Raw genomic sequence first — 22,999 nt, 5'->3', positions numbered from 1 at the left:
AGTGCCGGAGTAGACGCTCCAACGGCCTCGTTCGAGTTTCGTGCCCTCCAGCGAGAAAGGAGTCGAATGGAACTGGTCAACCATCCCTGGTAATTATCAGACAAGTCAAGTAGCTCCCGATCTTACCTTGGCCTCGCTTGCTGGTATGTCCTCACTGCATAGAGCCAGCAACGCGACGTCACACAAACAATCGTGGTTGAAAAGACAGCGTTCCGATCAGGCGTCACAGCAGGAAAAGTTTGGCCTTGGATGTGCAGCGGCATAAACATTATCGATATATAGCTAATATATTCTTCTGATCGCACACCGGAACACCATGCTTCCGCTTGAAATGGACGCTCCATATGTCCGGCATAAGTCTCGTGTATATATACTTGGTGTTAGCAGGAAGAAAGGATTGCAGCGGACCATACCATGCTCTGCCACGAACTGGAACTGTTGCCGGCCGCGTAAACTTGAAGTTGCTAGTGTCCACTCCTCATCCAGTGCCCTCTCCAAAAAGACTCCTGTGCTTTGCCAAACGATCGAAACCCGACGTCAAGCATTGCGTCTGTCGTTGTCGTGAAATTAGGTCATCGTCATTAATCTGGTCGTTCTTCGCTCTGGGAAATTCCTGCCCTTTACGAGTCCAGGGTCTCCACTGGAGATGTACTCTCGAATCAGTGGGCTCGGGCGGCTGGGAGCATTGTCATGGGATCTTGGTAAGGTTGCAAGCCGAAACGCATCTCGTTCGCAGTAGACCTTCCCAGACAGTTCAAAGTAGTCGTGGTCCAGTCGGATCTTGCAAGTTGTGCACTTTAGGCAATCCGGATGATGCTTCTCTTTGCCGCGCCCCGCGACGTTGGCGGTTTCCATATACAGGCCTTCGATTCCTTTGCCGCAGGTAGCACAGAGAGAATTCTCTAGCTCGTGGTAGTGGTAAGCACAGTACGGGTGATCGTCATGAACGTAGAATTCAGCCGTCGGAAACGCAATCTTGCATGCCCAGCACACAAAGCACTCCTTGTGGTACCGGCCAGTTAGCCGACCGTCTGCGCTCGACACTGACTTTTGTCCCGTGAGGATCAGCTGAGAACAGCCGCGACAGACTCCTTTATTGGGGACTGCAGACTTGGCACTGCTGCTCAATGACACCTGAGGAGCATGGATTGATTTGGGGCTTGTTTGTAGACCCACTGAGATCGAGAATAGTGAGTCTGTCGAGTCAGATTCGCGGTTGGGAAGGTCTGGGAGTGGTGATAGACGACCTTGCTGAAAGAACGGATCCGTTGGCGAATCGGGTGGAAGGTCTGGGATCTTTGGTCTTAGTGGTGCAGGCACATCAGGATGCTCCGAGTTGAGGACACCGGAATTGGATGGTCCGGACGCTTTGTGTGTAACAAGTTCGGCCTGTGGTGAACTCGATCTGGTGCTGGCAGTGTTCTCGGAGAATGCAGCCGAACCGTAGGACGACGCCGAGTCAACTGACACCCGTCGAAGAGCCTCGATGAGCTCTGCACCTGGGGCACCAGGCGACACCGCAGTAGTCTCTGGCGACCCCGGTGTTATAGCGATGTCAGTCTCGATAGGGGGGGTCGGTGGGCGCAGCGGTTCTTCTCTGGCTGGTTCCACGACAACCATCGGAGTTACAGCAACCCGCTCAGGTGTCAGTCCTTCCAATGCCTTCAGCGATTCTTCGTGTTCCGGCAATAGTCCAGGAGACACCGATGGCGACATGGTAACAGGGGACGGATCTGCAGCGATGAGTGACCGGTCGCTCATTGGACTAACAATACTTCGGCTTGTAAAATAACTGTCGTGCATATCTGGCTCGTCACTGAGAGCCTGCCGGACCACATCCCGCCGTGACGCTGAAGACTGAGACTGTCGTCGACCAAACAAGCGTCCCAGTCCTCGCGTCAAGCTACCAACCGGCGATGGCTGTGGGAGTGTAGGTGATTTCACCAAGGTCATAACCTCTTTGCTGTCCAGCAGTGGCGGGGGTCTTTTGGCTCTGTATGACGGCTCAGTGTCAGCTCTAGAGCGCTCCTCGATCAGTCTCGGGGCCTCGTTCGTAGCCTCTGGCTTGAATTTGTTGGTTCCTGCGTCACCAAAGTCGAATGCACTGAAATCCGGGATCGCTTTTGCGTCGGGTGTCGGCTCTCGCTGGGCGCTAGAGCTTGACACCTCTGGCGTGAAACTCTTTGCTTGTAGCATTTCCAGAGCACCATCGCCCTGGCTTACTGAAATCGGCTCAGGTGGTTTCTTCTCTGGTTCTGGCCGCTTTTCACTTTTCTGTTGGTAACCATCCCTCTCAGTGCTCCGCGAGGGGCTGCCTCCATTTCTAGGGCTCGGTGAACGCGGCTGCTTCTGTGTCGATGTTTGATAAGCCAGAGTCATCACCGAGTTATCTGATCCTCCTCTTGAAAGTGGGTACGGTCTGCTCCCCACAGGTAACGCTTTCTGGGCATCGCGAGACTTGGACGGTTTTGTATCACTGCGATGAGTTGCAGATCTCTCACGCTTTCGCGTCGTAGAAGCCCTCGAAGGCAAAGGGAAGGGAGGGAATGCACAATCGAGATTCGTCAATTCTGGCGATGGTGGACGTCGGGGTCCCGGTACAGATGCTTTGCGGATAGCCGGCCCTGGTGACTGAGGGCCAGAAGTTGCACTCACAGGAGACATCAGCGAGCTGTGTCCGCTGCTTGCAGGCGTGAGTTCGCCGTGAAGAACTGGAGGTCGAACTGAAAGGGTAGGTCAGTATTTGCCGAGACGAACACTTCTGCGAAACTCACAGCCGATAGAAGGATCGATTCTGGGCAACAACGGTCGTTGCGGTCTCGCGCTCCTCAAACTTGTAGATGAGTCTGTCCGTGGAAGAGGCGGAGGCACAAACGAAGCTGGTATTGTCAGTCTATGGTATTGAATGTGGGCACGAGGCATGTGAGTATACCTGGTGTTGCGGGTGGTTGTGGTGCTGGAGGTGTTGCTGCTGCTGCGCATTGGTGCTTGGTCAGGCTCGCCATATCAACATCTTGTCCGCAATCTGAACATTTAATGACAGGCAACAAGGTTGGATTCCTTGCGGGGACTTCCATCCTTCGTTCCCCTTCCTGCGAATCCCTTGACCTTCAACTGTATCGTCTATTGTCCCAACCCTTGCAGCATCGACGACCTCAGCAAGCTATTGCCTGAAAACAGCTCTGCGATGATCTGCCTCCGAGCGCAAGGTTGAGTCAGTGGCTGGAGGATATCGTATCCAGTTATCTACAGTTTGGTAACACGGGCAGCAAGGGAAATGGTCTTGTTAAGACAATGACCATGGGCCAGAACAACCAATCCACGGACGAGCAGGGACAGGGTGCGTTAACGCCGGCTACCTCGATAACAAGATCGTGGCCAGGAACACGTACGAGTAGTGTACGAGCACATAACTGGTAGGCGTCTAGCCACTTTGGCGGCAGACTGTCATGTCAAAGCACTCTTTGGCTGGGGTAGGAGATGAGGCTTTCAGAAAGTTCGTGCCTAGTTGATTAGACAGTGGAGATGAAGCCACGGCGTCGATCAAAAGCAACAGTAAGTGCTTGCGGTGGGCTTCTCTAGGCCGCTTTAGCATTGACGTTTGACCAGGGGCCCTGTTCTGGGCCCCGTAACCAGTGAGATTTGTGCCAGAAAAGATCGAAAGGCACATGCTCACCGACAAGTTTGTTTCCTACCTAAGGGACGGTGCTGGAACACTCCTTCGAGGGAACCTTAACATAGTGGTTTCTTGGCTGCCATCTCTTTCAGTTGCTCCAACAGCAATCAATTAACCGTGTGTGAACCTCTGTGCTCGGCGTCGATCGATGTCCCAGCTCTTTTCTCAGAGAGGCGGATTTCCCGATTGAGATTGATATGTAGGTACATTGAACCCTTAGCTTGCGTCGTCATCTCGAGGTGGCGTTGTCGCTTTACCGCACGAGGACTAAATCGCAGCCACGAACAGCCACATTGACATGGTTGCACTCCCAACGGTGCAGGCAAAGGAGCGCTTGTGGCTGTCTGCTACGCTTCAATGGGGTATTGGATTCTGGGTCCCACAACCAACGGACATTGGTTTTTAACCCGTTGAGATAAAGTTGCAGATACCGTCGACTGGAAGCTGTAGAAATTCTCCGAGAAGCCAGGGGGAGGCAAAAAAGGACAGGCCCGGAGATCACGGTGACAAGGATCAGAGTGGGAGATGCAGGGAGACCACACAGCTGCCAGACAGACAACACATGGAAAGTCAACGTCTGTTGAGTTTGGCCACTGTCGTGGGACTCTGGTGATGAGTGGTTTGGCAGGAGATTAAATTGGAGATGATGTTGTCGTTTGTGGGAGGCAGAAACAGCCAGTGGGTGGCTAGCCTAAAAGAACCCCCAAATCCGACACTAGACGCCTAGCAAACTTGGTGATTTTTAACTAAAAAGCCTGGCCACTCCTGCCCACCAGCGCCCAGCAGATCCCACACCGCCGCGGCTTCACAGGCGCCCGCCGGGCTTTCCCCTGATCTCTTCACTCGCCAATCAGTGGTGCAATATTTAACTTCGCTTGCATATCAGAGCAACCATCACTATTACTTTCCCCCCCGGATGTCACGACGGTCCCGCAGCAAGGTTCGAGGAAAATGCCTCTCCCTTCAGTGGAAGATTGATGTCGAGAAGACATGCAACCAGCAGAACATCGATGATTCGGCGCAAATTGGCCACATAATACAGCATTTGTCACCAATCGCTGCATGATCGTTGCCATCACGGAACCCATTCGGAGAAACATAAGCAAGGCCACGAAGTGACAAGGCTGATGGACCTGCTGCTCGTACACGTACGAGGTAATACATGGTGGTCTACCATGAACGGGACCGGCGGATAATCCACACTCGTTAGGATCAACTGGGAAGAAGATGTCGTGGCTCACCGCCGATCACTTTCCCACTCCACAAGAACAACAGGTGACGGCTCATCTCGCGTCGGTGAGAAGAGTCCGGACAAGCAAGAACTTCCCCATGTCGGTTTCATCCTTCAAAACTGGCTGCACCTCATCCCGGCAGCTGCTTTTCCAACTCCACCACCTTGGGCATAGAGACACCACCAACCCTGACCTTGCTGACATCTGGCTCAAACCCCTCTTCGACATCGGGATACGGGCCCATGGGTGTAATGGCCTTGGGGTTGATATCCCAATGGCTCTTGGTGTAGTTCTCCTTGATGTGCTTGAAGTCCGTCGTCTCCCTGAATCCCTTGACATTCCAGTATAAGTTCTTCAACCAGTTGTTTAACTGCGGGTAGTCGTGCCGAATCGTGCCTAGGTTACATTTGAAATGCTGCACGTACACGGTATCGAAGCGGACGATTGTAGCATATGCCCTGATATCTAACTCGGTCAGGTCTTTGCCCAGGATGTACGGTCCGCCGTTCTGCGCGACCATCTTTTCCAATCTGTTAAGGGCCGCAAACACCACGGGCACGTTTTTGTCATACGTTTCCTGGTCTGGTGCGAATCCGGCCTTGTACACACCAGTGTTCAAGTCCCTCTGCATCCAGTCACCCACCTCGTCGATCTTACCGCGCAGATGCTCCGGGTACAGAGTGACGCTCGCATATTCCTCCGGCAGAAGCGAGTTGAAGGCCACCTGCAAGTTCCTCATCAACTCGGGGCTCTCGTTATTCACGATTGTTCCGGTCTCCTTGTCCCACAGGGCCGGGACGGAGTATCGTCCTTTGTACTCCGGGTCAGCCTTGAAGTAGACCTCGTGCAGATACTGGCTTCCAAACAGCTTATCGACCGTGGCCTTTGGGTACTCGTCGTCGGACTTCGGGAATTGCCACCCAGGCCAGCCATGCTCGTCTCCTTTCGGATAGGGCTTCACAACGGAGATATCTATGAGGTCGGTAAGGCCCTTGAGATGGCGGACGAGGTTTGCTCTGTGCGCAAATGGGCAGAACAGGCCGATGTACAGGTGGTAGCGGCCCTGCTGTGGAGGAAATGGCCCGTCTGGGGTTATCTGGCCATGCCATGATTGCGTAGATCCCTTTAGGTGCTCGGCCACAGTGCTAGGGTTAGGGCGGCCGGGAGTGGCTCCTGTACTTGCCGCCGTCGATGAAGCCATTAGAGGCGGGAGACTGTGGATCGTATCAAGGGCGAGGGGTTCACGATGGGGTGAGATGATCTGTTTCGTCAATGAATGCAGCCTCCTCATTCAATTTGTGTTCCCTTTTACATGGACTTAAATTGTGTTTATGGTAGGAAGCAGAGCGGAAAAGACATTGACCAGAGGTAATAGTAGTGAAAATGAGGTACATGGAGTCCAGGTTGATTACAATATGGGGGGCGCTTCAATTCCGTCTCCTATGACGTCAACTCCTGTCTTAGCATGTTTCTATATACATACATAGGTACAGTTGACAATGTCGCGCAGGCAGTTTGCTTTTGGAGACCCTAAATAACCCAGGGTAATATGATGGTCTGGAGCTCACTTTTGCTTCTTTAATGTGGCAGGGAAAGCAGCATTGAATTCATTCGGCCGTTCCTTGCACGTTGGCAGACAGGTCTAGGTACTTACGTCTCAGACTTGACCTTCTCCTTCAGCTGCTGCCCTTCTTCAACCTTCTGGGACAACACCTTCTTCACATCGTCAATAGCACTTCTGACCAGTTTCTCTGCTTCTTGCCCATGCTTTTGACTGAGTTCCTGCAACTGCTGCAGCTTGGGTCCAATCTCCGATCCACCAGGCATCATGTTAAGGAACTGCTCGATGCCACCACCGGCACTTTCAGAGACTTTGTCCACTTGGTCTTTCACGAATTTTTGAAGATCGTCTGTGCTTCCTGACTGCGCCGCATCTTGAACCTTCTGCCACAGTTGACCCAGGTCACCACGAAGTAGCTTTGACTTGTTCTCCTCGATAAGCTTCTTTATTTGCGGTTGCTTGTCCAGAAGTGGCTTGGCCTGCTCCATGCCCTTCTGCCAGGCTTGATCGCCGTACTTCTTCAGGTGTTGTGACTTCTCCTGTAACAGATCCTGAAGCTTCTGCACTGTCGAGAAGCTAACACCACCAGCCAGAATGTCACGCATTTGCTGCCATGTCTCGTCAACTGCCTTCTTAGCTTCTGGACCGTACTGCTCGCCCATCTGCTGCAGCTGCTCAAACCTGCCTCCAAATTGACTCTTTAATTGGGGATGGTTATCCAGGATGTCTTGCCCAGCGCTGGCCGCCAGACTGCCGATGCGCTTGAAGCAGTCTTCAATGATTTCCCAGGCTTGCACACCAGCTTCCATGCTGAATCCCTTCTTGGTGACGTCCTTCAGCTTCCGGTAGGTGTCGTTGACGATTTTGTCTACCTCGTCTCCATGCTTTTCCCGTACCTTGTCCACGTCCTCGAAAGCGGAGTCGACATATTTTGAAGCCCCTGGAATCATTCTTGTGTAGCTTTGTACCGTCTCCTTCAGCCACTGGATGGCTTGATTAGGCTCCGGGGCGTTCTGAGTTGCCTTCTTGAAGGTGTCGTCGACGTAAGTCTTCGTGGAGTGTATAGTGTTCATGGCAGTTTTGGCACCCGAGAACTGATACCACATGTATCCCAGGACAAATGCAAAAGAGCCACCAGCCAGACCCCCCAGAAGAGCCTGGCTTGAAGATGATGAGGCATCAGTAGTAGGTTTGGCTGGAGCTGTAGACTGGAAGCGCGTGGTTCGGGATTGCGAAGGCACCTGGATCGGTCGACGAACTCTCAGTGCTCGCCCTGAGCGAAGAGCTGCGGCTGGTGTTCTTCCGAGCATCGTGCGGTAGTATCAGGGTAGTACTGGTGGTTCACAAGCAACGTAGGAAAGCAATCAGAGCAAATGTGGTGCCGGCAACTATGGGAGAAAAGGATGTGAAGGGTGATGAAGGGGTATCACGGTACAAATGAGCAGCCAGTCGCGCAACAATGACGCAGCAACATCTTGTCTGGGCAACACTTGACTTGTGAACCCAATTTATAAACTTCATTGGCAGGGTGAAGTATCCAGGGAGAAGCACCAGTGCAGGACGTCATTGCGAAGGCAAGCTGGGGCGCCACAATAGCAAAACATCACGTCACGGGGATGCCGTTACAAGCAGCAAACCCAAAGCTTTCCAATCCGTGCCCGCCTGTAAGTAACCTAGCCCTGGCACTCTCAGCTGGCGAAGTACCTGTCACGGGAATCTTGGAAAGAAAGAAGGAGCGAGTAGGAAGTTACAGACTTGCCATCCCAATGCAGGAACGAGGCGCCCGACGATGATAGCGAGTTTTCGGTTCCCCGGATTTTCAAAGCTGCGAGCAACCATTAGTGGCGCTGAGTGGCTGCAATTTTCAACCAGACGTCATCAACCCAGGTGCAAACTCGTATCTCCCTACCTTGCTCGCTAGGTAGTTTGTACCAAGATGCGCTGCTAGCATACTGCCCCCCAGGTCGCCAAACGCCGACTCGGATCAAACCTTGAACGCCCTGTGTTTACAGACAAGCTATCTCCATCTTCTTCGCCTTTGCCGAGCCTGCGCCTGTTTATATTGGCAACAGCAACAACCATGATTCGTACAGCTACTTCGAGATCCCTTCGACGGACAACGGACTCTTTTTGTTCACTCAAAACTCCTCAACCATGGAGGACATTGACATGTCTTTTCCGACCAAACCAGAATAGCAGGGGTTTACCCTTAATGTCGCCCTCACGGATTTCAATGCCTCGTCAAGTTTCTGCGCCATTCCACAGCTCGTCCTCCCGATACGCGCAATCACCCACGGCTGATGCCGTGATGGAAAATCTCAATGAGCTCTACGCCACCGCGAAAGATGAGTTCGAAATTGCGGCTGAAGAGACGGAGAAGAAGACGGTCTATGCTGCCGATGACAGAGAGGCTGCAGCGGACGCACTGAAGATGCTTCAGGAGGCTTTCCAAAAGGCGCTGAAGGAGACGAGCCCGGAGATCAGCAAGGAGATTCAGAGTCGGGTCGGACCGAGGATACGAGAACTGGAGAACGCGGTCAAGGCAATGGAAGAGATGGCCATGGAGGATTAAGGTGTACGGTCAAAGATCGCTACATTATCACTCTGACTGGTTGCTTGATGAGTGTGCGGGTTTACTGTAATACCACGAGCTCTTCGTAGCATCGGCGAAAAGTTACAAAAGCTGCGCTTACAGACATCTTCCCTCAGTTCTTAATGGGCAGGGTTCTGCACTGGGAAGCTCAAACATAAAGCATCTGATGAAAGAGACGCCAGCGATATAGAGAGGACATACACTGCCCAAGGGCCAAAACTTTGAAGAATTCTTGAATCATGGTATTTTGTTGTTCAGGTACAGACGGGTCTTGTTGTCCGTACGCCATGCAAAGCTGTCTCACGTGTCTGCCAATGGAAACTTCCGAAGCAGGTCCCTATCATCTGTCTGTTCGTCTTCAGGTTTCCTGCGCCACCTAGTAACGTTTGCCCTCTCTCAGGACATCACCATACTCCTCCAACGGACTTCTGATGAGCTTGGTCTCCTTCCACAGATTGGGGGTCAAGAATCCGTAAGAGTTGCTGACTGCCACGAACGTCGCCTTCAGAGTGTTCTCCAGGGTCTTTGTGCTGCCGGCCGAGGAAGTGTAGGCGTCTTGCACACCGGCAAGTTGTAGCAATCTCTTGACAGCGGGTGAAGCGACGAGACCGGTGCCTCGGGGAGCGGGGATCAATCGAACGGTGACGGAACCGCACTTGCCGGATTCTTTGGTGGGCAGGGAGTGAGGTTCACCGAGGTTGGTCCCCCAGTAGCCTCGTCGAATGGGGAGAACGGAGAGTTTGGCGATGATGATGGCGGCGCGAATGGCGGTTGCGACTTCCTTGGAGGTTTTGATGCCGAGACCGACGTGGCCTTCGCTGTCGCCAATGACCACGATGGCCTTGAATCGGGTACGTTGACCGGCACGGGTCTGCTTCTGGACGGGTTTGATCTGTAGATCAAGACGGACTCGTCAGTAAAACACAGGGGAAACGCTCTGCCTGGAGGCATTTTTGGTCTTGCCCTCCAGAACATCCATCCTTGGATTGTGACTCCTCACCTTCATAACCTCGTCCTTGAGTTTGGGCAAGAACCAGTCAACGATCTGGTACTCCTTGATGGGGAGAGAGTGCAGGTAGATCTGTTCCATGCTCTGAATCTTCCCTGCCTTGACGAGACGACCCAGCTTGGTCACCGGTTGCCATTCCTTCTCGTCGGACTTTGCACCACCGCGGCGCGGGCCTCGTCGTCCTCGCCCACGGTCACCTCTGCCTCGATCTCCACGACCTCGATCACCGAAACCGCCGCGTCCTCGGGGAGCGTCAGCCATGTTGTAGAATTGCGCAGAGGATGGATTGTCGGGAAGGGGGGCGCAAGTTGTAGGGTAAGTCTCTGGTGAGTTTTTGGGTGGAATCAGTCAATCCGCACTTTGGAAGATTCGCAAATTCACGCCAAGAGATTGTGTTTTGGGGTTGTGGGCTAAACCGGATAAGGATGTGCGGATTGACTTTCAGAGATGGCAGCCTCTCCGCCACCGGCGCCAGGGCCAATGACGCATTTGCAAACCCTGGAAATCAGAAGTCCACCAGATCGCCCTCCCCCAATATTGATATTTCAATCTGCTTCCACATAGCTTGACCGAAGTTGAGAAGCTTAACGGGACGATACTATGTTAAGTCACTGACTTGTCTACCAAACTCGTATATCACAGCGGAGGAAGGAAATATGCCGATACGATGGTTCGCCTTATCAAGAGCTCCTTGCTTAATGACAACGACTCACTCTGAACCAGGTATCAAGCAAAGCTGGCAAAGCGGCCGCTGTTGACCCAGTCCGTTACCACTGCTGTAATGACCATGACTCCAATAATCTCTCCGAGATTCATTCGGCTGACCAACAAAGGTGCTTTTTGCCGCGGGCGACACACTTGCACAGCAGGCTGTGGAACGGAAAGGACTGAGAAATCATGACGCCACTCGGACAGCTCGAATGGGCTTATATGGCGGCTGTGAGTTAGACATTGCCAGGATACTGTGGACGAGCTGACCAGGGTTAGTTGTATTCGGACCAGCAGCCACCAAGTGGTATGCCTTCCTGCAGAAGCGTATCAATTTCCAGTCTCACAATCTCACAATACTGGCGCGAGTCGCCGCGGACCAAACGGTCTTTGCGACCTGCAACCTTGCATTCTTCCTCTCGACCATGTCGGTATTGGAAGGAAGTGACCCCAAAGAGAAACTTGCCAAGAACTACCTTCCAGGGCTCAAGGCAAATTGGGCACTATGGCCCGCAGTCCAGGCTGTGAATTTCAAGCTAGTGCCTCTTGAGCATAGGGTTCTGGTCGTGAATGTTGTGAGTCTAGGCTGGAACTGTTTTTTGAGCTATCTGAACAGCTCGAAATGAGGGTTGGCATAGCTAGGTATGAAGAACTGGTTGGTCTTGTGCATGGGCACGTTATGGCATCTTTTGAGACAGCTTGACAGGATGACTCGAGCTATGGCATCTGCGAACAGAGTCCACCAGCTACATTAGAGAAGGAAACCATCTAGGACAATGAAGAATTCAGGAAGAGAATTGATAGAAGAGAGCAATCGAGAGCCGAGAACAACCGGGACGTTTGTATTTGTGCCACGATGTAAGCTAAACCAAATTCGTAGTATGCGGATTTTATTTCATGCGCCGCTGGCTGCTGCACCGAAGAGCAGTTTCACTCTTCACCCACAGCAGTCTCGAAATCTTGACGTGTGTTCTTGCACTCTGTACAAGTCACTTGAGCAGTCGCTTGCTCCTACCCAGCCGTATTCTAATTCCCCTTTTCTCTTGCAGTCAAGGGTGTTCGCATTCAACCAAATTTTGCCACAGCCTATTGACGGCGCGAACGGGTGTCCATTCGACTTTTTCCCTCTTCCTTCCGTGCGCCTTTCACTTCGTCGTGCCTTTGCATCGATTCTTTCTTCTGCCGCTTAGGTTGCAGACTTAAAATCCAGAGTCCTCGACTTTCTCCATCATGGCCGAAGTCGAAATGCCCCAGCCAGTTCCTGGCCCCGTGTCAAGTGAAAACGGTGCGCCCTCGACATCTGACGATATCAAGACCATTTTCCACGATGTCAACAACTTCAACGTCAAGCACCCTCTTCTCAACACCTGGAGTCTTTGGGTAGGTCGAAACAGTGCATTTGGTTCACTTCTGGACTGACTCGACGTGAATAGTTCACCAAGCCGCCCTCCTCAAAAGGCGACAACTGGAACGATTTGCTGAAAGAGGTGATCACATTTGATACAGTCGAGGAATTCTGGGGTGTATACGTATGTTCACGCAGAGCATTTCGACAACTTGTCTAACGTGACTATAGAACAATATCACAGCCACCTCCGACCTTGCCGTCAAATCTGACTATCACCTCTTCAAGCGAGGGGTACGACCCGAGTGGGAAGATCCCCAGAACAAGCACGGTGGCAAATGGTCATACACGTTCAAGGATAAGAAGGCCGTCAACATCGATGAACTATGGCTACACACGCAACTGGCGGCGATTGGTGAGACTTTGGAAGACGACGGAGATAACGAGATCATGGGCGTCGTTGTCAACGTGCGAAAGAGCTTCTACCGAATCGGATTATGGACTCGCACCACGGGAAAGGCTGGTGGCAAAGACACACTGATGAAGATCGGTGCTAGGTTCAAGCAAGTGCTTCAGATCCCCGACAACGATCAACTCGAGTTCAGCGGTCATACAGACGCTGCGCATGCAGGCAGCACCCGGGCAAAAACAAAGTATACTGTTTGATGGAGCTGTCGAAACACGAGAGCATTCTGGTTACGGCACGTAGCTTTGGGCAGGTATGCCTGGACATCGGGCTTTCAATGGCGTTTGATCAAAGGGGGCGGTAACACCGGTTTGAAATACGAGGCAGGGAATACCTTTGCATGTTTATCCACGATATGAGCATAGCGGCAGTGTGGGCACTGGAGCGCACCCAGATACGAGCTTGATATTTGATGCATTAACAATGGTTCTACTCGTCAAGAGCCGCGGTGGCTGGACCGATCCAGTCTCTCCATCTGGAGGAGAAGGAGGAATGAGCACTTTAGCCCTGATCTCAATGGTCCTATTCCTGTACTGTTGCCTGAACATACCTTTGGATGTACTCTGTAGACGGGCAAGCCCATTGAGTGCTGATGGGCGCTGCAACCAGCCAGTGGCGAGAATGTTGCCATTAGGAAGAATGAAGCCGCAGGCAGTATGTCACATTTTTACTTAAAAGCCTCTTCCTCCCATTTCTTCCCGCTCAATGTCTTTCGTCTCCTGTGTCTTTCCTTCGACTAAGCGAATACCCAGGGAAGGTACCAAGAGCTGCCGTACCGGCATGTACATATATGCTGTCCCCAGTCATCTCCTCCTGTCTCGCCTGAAGACGCCGTACAACCATGACCCCTTCGTGTATGCGAGCTGGTTGGAGTTGCGTGGGAAATGAGCCATGGTCTTCTTCTCCCTACCAGCAGATGTTTGAGCTGATGTCGTGCCAAAGGTCCTTCTGCTCGGTCACCTGGCTTACCTCCATGAGCGTCTCACCAAAATGCCATTTGACAAACCTAGTCGGGCATCTACTGCGGGCGATGTCCCGCCGGGCATCTTCGGCAGCACCTGACATGCTGTCCAACCACGCTTGGACATACCGGGTTTGGTGCGGCTGAAGAGCTGGCATCTCGTTGGAAGATATTCCAACCGGTGACAAGGGTCTGCATATTGAACATTTGGGTCTGTTAGGCACTTCGTCTGCGTGAGGCAGCCGATTGGATTGCTCCGTCGTCGCACTGCTGCCCTGCTACCAAACGCCCGATTCAGCAGACCACAAAGAGCTTCTATGCTTCGTTCTCGCGCATTCACCTTCTCGCCACATCCAGCACCCGACTTCTGATCGGGTAGCTGCTGCAATGACTTCCGTCTTCCAATGATACCACCGCTATACCCCTCGTTTTGCTGGCTACCCAGACAGAGATAACGTGCTGGCATTCTAAAGCGAGCCAGAGCAGATGATGGGCTCAAGTGAATTACACTGTGCTCTCTGCACTCACGCACACCAATCCATCTAACGCGAAGTCAGTCTCATGGTTTGCGTTGGATTTTGTTCATAAACTCCGCCTGCGGTCGCCTCGTCGCCTGGTCGTCTTTGTTTCCCTTTCCCACTCCTCTGGTTCCCCACGCGATTTGCGAGCCATCACTCCTCGGTTGCTGTATTGTCAGGCATTGTCAGGCATTGTTCCTCTCTTCAGCCCGAACAGCGCCTGACGTCTATCCGTGCTGTCAGTCCCTCGGGACCGAAAACACGGTTGATTAACGCTTGACGCTGAGAACAAATGGGGCGGTATCGGCGGCAGACAGGTCACCTCCAAGGCACCTTTGAACCTCCAAGGATTCAGCCCAGTCAAAGGCCCGGCCAGTACTCGACGCAGCCCCAGTACAATCAACTGTCGCAACCCCCGTTTTCGACCCCGGCAATGCAGCCGCATTGGCATTCTGGACAACCTCGCCCATACAGCTTTGTTGTGGCCGAATCTCACAATACTCCATCGACCACAGATGCTCTCAGCCCCGCGAGTACCCGGTCTACGCATTCTCGCGGTAGCGTGGCGACCCCGACAAGCACAAGCTATACTGCAGCACTGGGATATGCTCCGACGATTCCTCAAGATGCTGACGGCACCTGCAGCCCAAGAGCCAGCCTGCCGACATCCCATCCCGCCGAATATGCCGGTAACCAACCCATGAACCCAGCAGCGTTAGCTGTCGACCACAGGTGGGAAGCAGCCCGTGCGATGACAGGTCAGATCTCATAACTTCAAAATGTCTATCCAGATGATTTACTGACTCGCTCAACCAGATGCTGCTGTTGTGGGCGTCGACCCTCGCGCTTCCGTTGACGAGCTATCTCATTATCCAGATCCAGCCGGGCAACAGCGATTCCCTGGTCAGAACCAACCGTGGAGTACACAGCTACTCCGTCAAGAAAACCTATATTTCAATACGGGGCCAAGATCTCCGGTGATTCCCGTGCTACATTACCGCCACTCGCTCACGATTCGTGAAAGAGGCCGCGGCGGTCGGACGAGGCCCCTTAACCCGGTCCAGAGACAAGAGACTCGTGATGTGCGGAAACGGGGCGCTTGTCTCCGATGTGTGATCATGAAGGAAAAGGTTTGTCGACATATCCATATCTGTTGTCGGGAGAAGCTAACACCTGAAAGTGTGATTGCAAGAGCCCTTGTAACAACTGCTTCACCAAAGACCGGCGAAAGTGCCCAAAGTACTGTATTCCCAGTCGTTGCGACTGGGACGTGTGCAAAGTCAGCTTGTTCCCACGTAAGGATCATCCATCCATTCCGAATACAGTCACTGACCAGACAGCTGAATTGACGTCCCGCCTACGAAAAGAGTATCTGGTCCCCTATCTTGCTAACACCACCATTTGTGTTTCTCATCGGCCTTTCTGGCTCCAGTTGGAGCTGCACATCGGAATCCCTTTAGACGTTTTGGTTATGGAGTTTTCGCCTCCAGAACCAGATTGGGAGACGCGCTACGCATTCGAGACATCTTACGATTGTAACGGGGAAAAGACACTTGCCAGAGATCAAAACTGGAATCCACCAATCGTCATGTTCATTTGTAACGGCGGATTCGAAAAGACGGTAGCGCAAGTTCGCAGTAAACTAGTTGGGATATTTGACCAAGTGTTGAACGATCCCCAGCGATACGTTACGTGGACAGAGCAGTACTTTGAGGACGAGGATGAAGCTTTCCAGTGCAACATTCTTCGCCTTATCGGCAGATACTATAGGGACGACATAGCGGAACATTCCATTCTCAAGGATTCTCTACGGCTTTTGTGGTTCGAGTATCTACTTCTAATCAGATTCGTCGTTCCAGCCGGAGCGGTATCGGCTCTCCAAGACAATCTCAGCTCAAAAGGACGATATGGTGCTGGTCAGTATGCGCACGTCATACCAGAGACGATCAACCGCTTTCTGAAAGCGACGCTCCTCCCAGGGGCCGAGAGAGCTGCGGAGAGGCTCCTGAAAAGTCTCCACGACATGATGTTTAAAATGGCTGTTAGCCAGAAATCATCCCAGAGTAGCAGGGATTTGGTCTTGTGCATGCTTTTCATTTTGGTCATATACGTTGGCCGAGCCCAACTTGGCATATTTATGATTCCCCAAATGCCGGGTATGAAGGAAGAAACGGGGTGCTCCCAGGAACAAGCCGAGGCCAAGATCGAAGAGATGGAGCAAAGAGTGTGTGACTTCCTTTTGTCCTTCCACAAATACGCCCTGAGCAGAACGTCTTCCAGGTCGTTGGCGGCATCTGGTGAGCCTGATTCTCCTAGTGAGCGTCACGCCCGAGCATTTGGGTTGGAGAACAAATTGCGGCACGAGATTGAGGAGCACGGTAAGCTTGATGCTTGCCCCTCACATTGGAGGCTCGGATCTAACCAAATTGCAGTGAGCGAAAAACCCGAGAGGCTGGAGCCGGGCGAGTTTGACATGAATACGATCCGGTACTTGAATGTGCGGCGGTTATGTTGGAAGGTGATTGAGAACATGAAGTAAGGAGCTGGATGTCAGATAACATCAGGATAAAGCATTGAAATGAAATGATCTAGAGTTTTTGAAAGACAAGACAATGGCAGTTCTCACACATGGTTGAGGCTGAGCGATCAGGCAAACATGGCAACACGGCAACCTTGAAGGGGTGGAAGAAATCTGTTGAGACAGGGGATCTAATAGTAAGTCTATCAAGTCTATCGAGTAGACCACCGTCGACATTGCCGAGCCAAAAATACGGCAGCAGCAGTGATGGTGGTCATGGTGTTGGTGGTGATGTTGATGTTGATGGTGTTGATGTGGTGAATTGTTGTTACATGGCATGACGTCACAGCCGGTCGCCCAACCTGCAGCCTTGAAACATGCCAGACGCCCATCAATAATAATCAATCAATAAGTAACGCCAATGCTCCGTCTTCTCCGTCCAAACACCATTCCGTGCCTTTCCCATCCTAGATAACCTCCCCCATATGTCTTGTCCCAGGGTTGCCCCAGAGCCTTTTCTCCTTGTCCGTACGCCCAATACCCATACATGTCGACCGCCCTTATTGTTGCAGTGCTAGGGAGGTATGTCTCTGAAAGGGGGAAGGGGTGTTGGAAGAGGAACCCAGTCGTATATCGGTAGGGGTCGGATCACAGAGACTGGCTTCTCGGTCAGCGGTTGCTTTGGACGATGAGATGGACTAAGTACCTCTTCTCCCTTCTCCCCCTGTGCCCTGTCATACCTAGCCGGCCGCGGCCATTACCTTGTGGGCTTCTGTGCACCCCAAGCTGCGACTTGTTAGCACCTATACGTCTCCCACACCAGGGTATACATGGGGTGACTCACGGCCAATTGGCTTTGTTGGCTTGGGTTTGTCGGTCCCTTGGGAACTTGTCAGGACAATGGTGCTATGCCTGGCATACTTGGTGGTGGTGGTGGTGGTGGTGTTCAAAGTTTTGCCGGCCATCGTTGAGGTTGGAAGGCGTTGAGATTAAACTTTCTGCAAGGGAGATTGGCGAGGCTGTTCGCGGTCGAGCTGGCGATATGGTGGTGAGATATGTTCGTGCTTTGTTGTGCATGAGTGAGAAGAAAAAAGAAAACAGGCGAGGATGTCGCCTTATAACAACAACAGCAGCACCCCTGCTCCCAGCCGAGCCTCTAAAAGTGAAGCAACCAGAGGCACAACGACAGGGATCGGTCGTGTAGGGGAGCGAGCTTGGAGACCACAATCCCCTTCCGCAAAAGCAGTGCAAGAGGGATCGTCCCGCGTATCATTTGTCAAGGGAACGGAGGTGGAGAGAAAGATTACAGCCGGAGACGAAGGCGATACTGGATTTCCCGAAACGGCACAGGTAGGTGGCAAAACGTCAAACTGTCAACGAGACCTCGTGGAATAGGGGCGTCTGGAAGCCCATATGGGTCGAGTGAGGCAATAGGCAATCGGAGGCAAGCATTGACAAAGTCCCTTGGGAACGCCAGAAAAAGATTGCAAAATGGAAATTGTGAAATGTTTTGCGGACACATGGGGGGCATTTCAGTATCAAGTCTGACGGCTGGCCGCAGATGCCAGACAGCCGGGGCAGACTCCATCCGGGCAGGAAAGCGGCATGGTTTCGAGATGGCGAAACAATGGGATTCTTGGGTTCGGATTGAGACAGGGAGATATGACGGAGGGCGGGCCGTCGACTATTCGTCGGTTGGTCAGGAAGTACCGCGGCGGGACTTGAGGCTAAGCCCAGCAAGGGAATCCACAAACTTGCCCTTGTCTCCAATACACAGACGCGAGATTCTGGTCGTCTGCGCGGTGACGGCGATGGGGACGGAGGCGGAGGACGGGAGGGACTAACTAACTGTCCCCAGTTCTGTCCGGCTGCGCCTCGCAGGGTGAGACTGGCACGCCAAACATTAACAAGGACAATAAAGGGACATTGATTGGACCCGACGCAGTGAGGGAATTGGGCAAGGCTGAATGAAATGCATGGGGAGAAACGTCGGAACCAGACGAAACTCGGGTAAGCAGAGCTTATGGATGAGGAACCAAAAAATACACGGGTGTGCGGCGTGAGTCAAAACACAGCGCAGCCCACTTGTGACAGCGTGCGAGAAAAGTCAGAAATGCAGAAAAGCAGCCCTGTCTCGCACGCGCTTGGGAGCTGACGAAGGGGGGAAAGGGTGGGAAGGTGGTAGAACCGCTGAGCACCGCCTCCCTACCACCCGGCCGTGATTCAGACAACAAGAAATCAAAAGTTTGAGCCCAAAAAACCAAAGAGATTCAGGTAGGCTGGGGGAATTCTTTGGTGTGGAAAGGCAAGAGAGAGAGCGGGAAAAAAGGCAACAACGTCGGGTTGTTTGCCCCAGGCTGAATTCTACCCAAAAGTCGTCCCAGGCCCCGGTGGTTCGCGAATCATAATTCCAAGGTGTGAGGGAGTGGGTCGTATGGTGCGAGGGACTCGGTCACGAGGTGAGCTAGTCCCGGCGAGGAAAGACTCTGGAAGCCATGGAAGGCCCTGGCGGGGCTGTGGGGCGGGACGGAGAGACGAAATGTGGATCTCTTCTGGGAAGGACGAGGAAGAGGAGGACAAAAAGTAGCCCCGGGCATGACGCAACAATTCAAGGCGTGGCACTAGGAGGGCAGGCTGAGATGATATGAGAGCGAGGAAGTGAGCAAGTCGAAGCTCACTACTGTGCAATCAAATCATACGGGGACACTTTCCTCAGTGTCTCTTGAGTATTCGTACCGTAACGTAGTCGTAGGGTTTCTGGGAAACACGGGCTGAAGGCTGCGGGCTGTGGGCTGAAGAAGGCGGTTAGCAAAGTCACACAAGGACAAGGACAAGGACAAGGACCAGGGCAAGGGGTAAGAAACAGATTCTGGAAAGTTTTGGACTTCTTCTACGAGCGCGAGCACAAGCATGAGCGCGAACGCGGAGCGGACTCTAGCGAAATTGGGTGCAGGGGTGCGAGAATCTTTTCTGGTCGTTCTGGAAGACAGCCCGACGGCCAGACAGGCGGCAAGGCGCCTTGACGGAGACGCTTTGAATGGCGGGTAATTGTGTAAGTGACGAGGAGGACCCCCCCGTCCGGGTAGGGCATTTCAACCGATTACCCTCCCCTAACTTACCTACGAGTATGTACCTACGGCGACACGAGCGGCTTGGCCAGAATGGGCTGGCACAACACAACAGCATGGATATCCCCGGGGGGGCTTGAAGGCGAGAGAGTAGGGCAGTTGGAAAAGGTGGAGAGGGTGGACAGGTACAGTAGGTGGTGGATGGCTGATTGAACAAGAATGCATTCAGACCGGGCTGGTCCTTTGAAAGAAAACAGCGGGTTGAAAATAATACATGGACCCATCACTCTTGAGCCTCGTACCCTGTACCTCGTCGCTCGTACTTGGTAACTACAAAAAATCGCACAGCACGGCGCAGTAGGTACACGTACGAGCAGGTAGGTAAGCAGCGAGGTAGGTTGATAGATACCGCATAAATAAATAAAAATAGCGGTGTTGGCGGTGGTGCTGATGGTATCGCGGGACGTGGAACATAGATCCGGTTGGTGACACCCCTCCCCTTTCCCGCTTCTCCAATATCCTTGTCAAGGTTGCTAGGATAGGTACACCAAAAAAGGTGACACCCTTGCAACTAATTTTAGGGCGGCTGGAGGCTGGAGCGCAGACGACGAAGGAAGGGAGCAGAAGAGGGTGGGGGTATTAGATTACTGAGTACGTCAGGACAGGCGTCGTCAGGTACGTCAGGAACGGCAGGTCAGGACAAGTCTGGACAGGACAGCGCTGGATGGCTGGTATTATGGGGACGGGTAGGGCAAGGAAACTGGAGTACACGGAGAGAGAAGGGAGAGAAAGTGACTTGAGTTGACTTGAGTTGACTTGACCCGACCTGACCGGAATGGGCTGGATTAGACTGGGCCAGTAGTGGTGGTGGATCGAGAGGGCAACCCCGGGACCGACACCCATGAAACCATCAACCATGAACCATGTCCACCTACCTGCCTGCCCTACTGTATATCTCGCGTAACAATACAGCGACAATACAACCGGACATGGATACCTAGTTGCCATGGAGAATCTTTCACCCCTCTCTTTTCCAGATGCTCGTCCTATCAGGCTAAGTCACCTCCACTCAGCCAACACTTCTGACTAGACAGATAGCTACCAGATCGACCGTTGTAATGGCATGGGTAATAGTCCGTTTGATGATTATCAGCGACGAGACACAGGAACAGCAAGAGTGGATGCACGACACACCCAATGGCTAATGCCAGGGCCAGGGCCAGGATGCCTGCGATACCACGATGCCACGTGGCAGAGGCGCCGCCATTTTCAGCCCAGAGTCCCCACTTGCCGGCGTGCAGGTACCAGTAGGGGGGCGAGAAGACGGATGAGATAGATAGAGACAGAGATCTTGGAGCAATGCTACGGTGGAGAGGGCTGTCTACTGCCTAGCAGGGCATTAGCGCGGAGGCTTTAGACAAGGGGTGGGGTGAAGAGGTCACAAGAGGAACCAGGACGAATAGACCGGGTGCTCTGCGGCCAGTGAACAGCCGTTTCGAATTCAGCTCTGTTGTCAGTTGCCAGGACCGTAGACAAGCTAGTGCAGGGGGGGGGGGTGGTTTGTGACGAATGCAAGCAATAATAGGAACTGCGAGGTAAGGGGTCGTCCAAATTGGTGCGCTGGCCAATCACCAGCCAACAGACTGAGGCAAGTGATCAAGCACCCAGCAAAGCTAAGCGCAAAACCCGACAGATCCCTGTATACCGAGCAGTTGTACTCGTACAGTACAAGGAGGGCAAGATCGACGAATCCATGTTACCATGTACTCGCCTGGTCTTCCTTTCGTCAACGAGCTCATCATTAAACATACTTGTATCTTTGTCTGCCACCATCATTGGAATCTTGACGCCCAGGAAATGAAGTAAAATGACTAGAGCAAGATGGGCCGGAAAGGGGGAGCACCAGGCCTCCGACGCGAGGGCCAAATACACATCCGTTTGGTGCGTTTGGTATGGTATTAACGATACCAGTAAGCGGTTGAAAGACAAGGAATATCTAGTAGTAGTTGAAAGGAGACTCTCCAGAAGCTTCATCTGTGCAAAGTTCCCTGCAGCATCCTGGAATAACGATAATTGGCGGGACGCAAAGGAAAGGTGAACTCTCAGGGTGAGTTCGGGGCTTTTTCTTCTGTATGCCCCGTTTACATACCGCTGGTGGCTTGCAGGAGGAGATGTGGAGAAAGTCAAGGCCGAGTTCTGTGTTTTCGAATGTTCAACTTTTCGCAAGTAGGTTCGTTTGTGATCGCCAGAGATGTTCCGTCATGTTCAGCTGGAAAAGAAATCACTCATTGTAAGTTCGCACCACGGGTTAGGGTCTTGTGATACCCTCGTTTGAGGTGCAGGAATGGCCCGTCTATTCCTGGTAACCTTCTGGAACACTGCCTAGTTGGTATGAGTCACTGCAAGAGCACAAGGTACAACCAGGATCAGGGATGCAAAGTGAGATGCTTTAGCGGATTTGATGCAGCGGGCCAGGGGGAGTGTGCGACAGAGGGGGACCGGAGACTGAGCACTGGGCAGGTCTGTGTATGCCGTGCCTCGAGTCCTATGGGTACAGATACGTGACTATTGTACCAAGCAGGACTTACGAGGTGGTCATCAGCCACAACAGGCGACCTTGGACCCACTGACAAGATAGTCTTTCGAGTGATGAAGATGCTGAGCGGGAAACAGAGTTGGGTAGCGTCACGGGGAGGTTTGTGGTATCGCCCTCGCCAGCCAAAAGCTGCTCCATCTCTTTGTCCCTGGGGAGCGGCCTCTGAGATCCGTAAGTAAGCCAAGGATGAGGCAAAGAGACGGCGTAAAAACCCCAGCCAATCGAGGACTCGGAGCCCTCTGCCAAAAAGAAAAGAGAGGGTGACGGAAGGATGACGGGTTCAGACCATTCAGTAGTGGAGCATGACGGACAGAGGGACGGACAGGAAGACAGACGCAGACAGAGTTGTGGCGTCGGCACCCTGGACAAGCCTGCGCAGGCAGACATGGGCAGGGCTTGGACTTGGGAGCCGATGAGGGAGGGGAGCTCGAGACGGATGATTTCCAGTTGCAGAGTAGAGGCACTAGATGACGAGATGGGTCTGGAAGACGGAGCAAAGTAACGGACAGTTCTCTGGCAGCCTACTTGCCAGGACCCGTACGAGTGCAAGTAACTAGCACTGGGCGGATAGAGAGATGAATGAATGCACAATGTTGCGTACAAGTTAGAAAGTAGAGGGGCAGTGACCTTGGCTTGGCCCACTTGCCATCTTCGCATCTTCCTGCGTGCCCCTCTTGTGCCTCTTCCGAGATCGACACTTGATCACTAGATGTACTATGACACCTTCAGCAGATACCACCAACACCAC

General features: G+C 52.8%; 8 protein-coding genes across 8 annotated transcripts; 4 read left to right on the top strand and 4 right to left on the bottom strand.

Annotated features, from left to right (window-relative positions):
* Window positions 1–567: 567 nt before the first annotated feature.
* Window positions 568–3,005, bottom strand: AYO21_03586 (hypothetical protein; the record flags this gene model as incomplete). The annotated part of the gene is made up of 3 exons (XM_022653560.1): window positions 568–2,723; window positions 2,775–2,879; window positions 2,933–3,005. 3 exons carry the CDS (start codon window positions 3,003–3,005, stop codon window positions 568–570), a joined length of 2,334 nt encoding a protein of 777 aa, XP_022514084.1.
* A 2,033-nt stretch (window positions 3,006–5,038) lies between these two features.
* Window positions 5,039–6,109, bottom strand: AYO21_03585 (hypothetical protein; the record flags this gene model as incomplete). Its single annotated transcript, XM_022653559.1, has 1 exon — window positions 5,039–6,109. One exon carries the CDS (start codon window positions 6,107–6,109, stop codon window positions 5,039–5,041), a length of 1,071 nt encoding a protein of 356 aa, XP_022514083.1.
* A 449-nt stretch (window positions 6,110–6,558) lies between these two features.
* On the bottom strand, window positions 6,559–7,779 carry AYO21_03584 (hypothetical protein; the record flags this gene model as incomplete). Its single annotated transcript, XM_022653558.1, has 1 exon — window positions 6,559–7,779. One exon carries the CDS (start codon window positions 7,777–7,779, stop codon window positions 6,559–6,561), a length of 1,221 nt encoding a protein of 406 aa, XP_022514082.1.
* A 923-nt stretch (window positions 7,780–8,702) lies between these two features.
* Window positions 8,703–9,041, top strand: AYO21_03583 (hypothetical protein; the record flags this gene model as incomplete). The annotated part of the gene is made up of 1 exon (XM_022653557.1): window positions 8,703–9,041. One exon carries the CDS (start codon window positions 8,703–8,705, stop codon window positions 9,039–9,041), a length of 339 nt encoding a protein of 112 aa, XP_022514081.1.
* Window positions 9,042–9,438: 397 nt separating this feature from the next.
* Window positions 9,439–10,332, bottom strand: AYO21_03582 (40S ribosomal protein S2; the record flags this gene model as incomplete). Its single annotated transcript, XM_022653556.1, has 2 exons — window positions 9,439–9,954; window positions 10,063–10,332. 2 exons carry the CDS (start codon window positions 10,330–10,332, stop codon window positions 9,439–9,441), a joined length of 786 nt encoding a protein of 261 aa, XP_022514080.1.
* Window positions 10,333–10,968: 636 nt separating this feature from the next.
* On the top strand, window positions 10,969–11,551 carry AYO21_03581 (hypothetical protein; the record flags this gene model as incomplete). The annotated part of the gene is made up of 3 exons (XM_022653555.1): window positions 10,969–11,010; window positions 11,103–11,354; window positions 11,486–11,551. 3 exons carry the CDS (start codon window positions 10,969–10,971, stop codon window positions 11,549–11,551), a joined length of 360 nt encoding a protein of 119 aa, XP_022514079.1.
* Window positions 11,552–12,009: 458 nt separating this feature from the next.
* Window positions 12,010–12,790, top strand: AYO21_03580 (hypothetical protein; the record flags this gene model as incomplete). Its single annotated transcript, XM_022653554.1, has 3 exons — window positions 12,010–12,159; window positions 12,213–12,308; window positions 12,356–12,790. 3 exons carry the CDS (start codon window positions 12,010–12,012, stop codon window positions 12,788–12,790), a joined length of 681 nt encoding a protein of 226 aa, XP_022514078.1.
* Window positions 12,791–14,361: 1,571 nt separating this feature from the next.
* Window positions 14,362–16,608, top strand: AYO21_03579 (hypothetical protein; the record flags this gene model as incomplete). Its single annotated transcript, XM_022653553.1, has 4 exons — window positions 14,362–14,827; window positions 14,886–15,199; window positions 15,250–16,447; window positions 16,502–16,608. The coding sequence occupies 4 exons, from the start codon at window positions 14,362–14,364 to the stop codon at window positions 16,606–16,608; spliced, it is 2,085 nt and encodes a 694-aa protein (XP_022514077.1).
* Between the last annotated feature and the right edge of the window lie 6,391 nt (window positions 16,609–22,999).

The sequence above is a fragment of the Fonsecaea monophora genome (genome assembly GCF_001642475.1).
Source record: "Fonsecaea monophora strain CBS 269.37 chromosome Unknown Scaff18, whole genome shotgun sequence".
Classification (NCBI taxonomy): Eukaryota; Fungi; Ascomycota; class Eurotiomycetes; order Chaetothyriales; family Herpotrichiellaceae; genus Fonsecaea; species Fonsecaea monophora.
The sequence above is the reverse complement of the archived record's forward strand: the minus strand, read 5'-3'. Positions and strand labels throughout refer to the sequence as shown.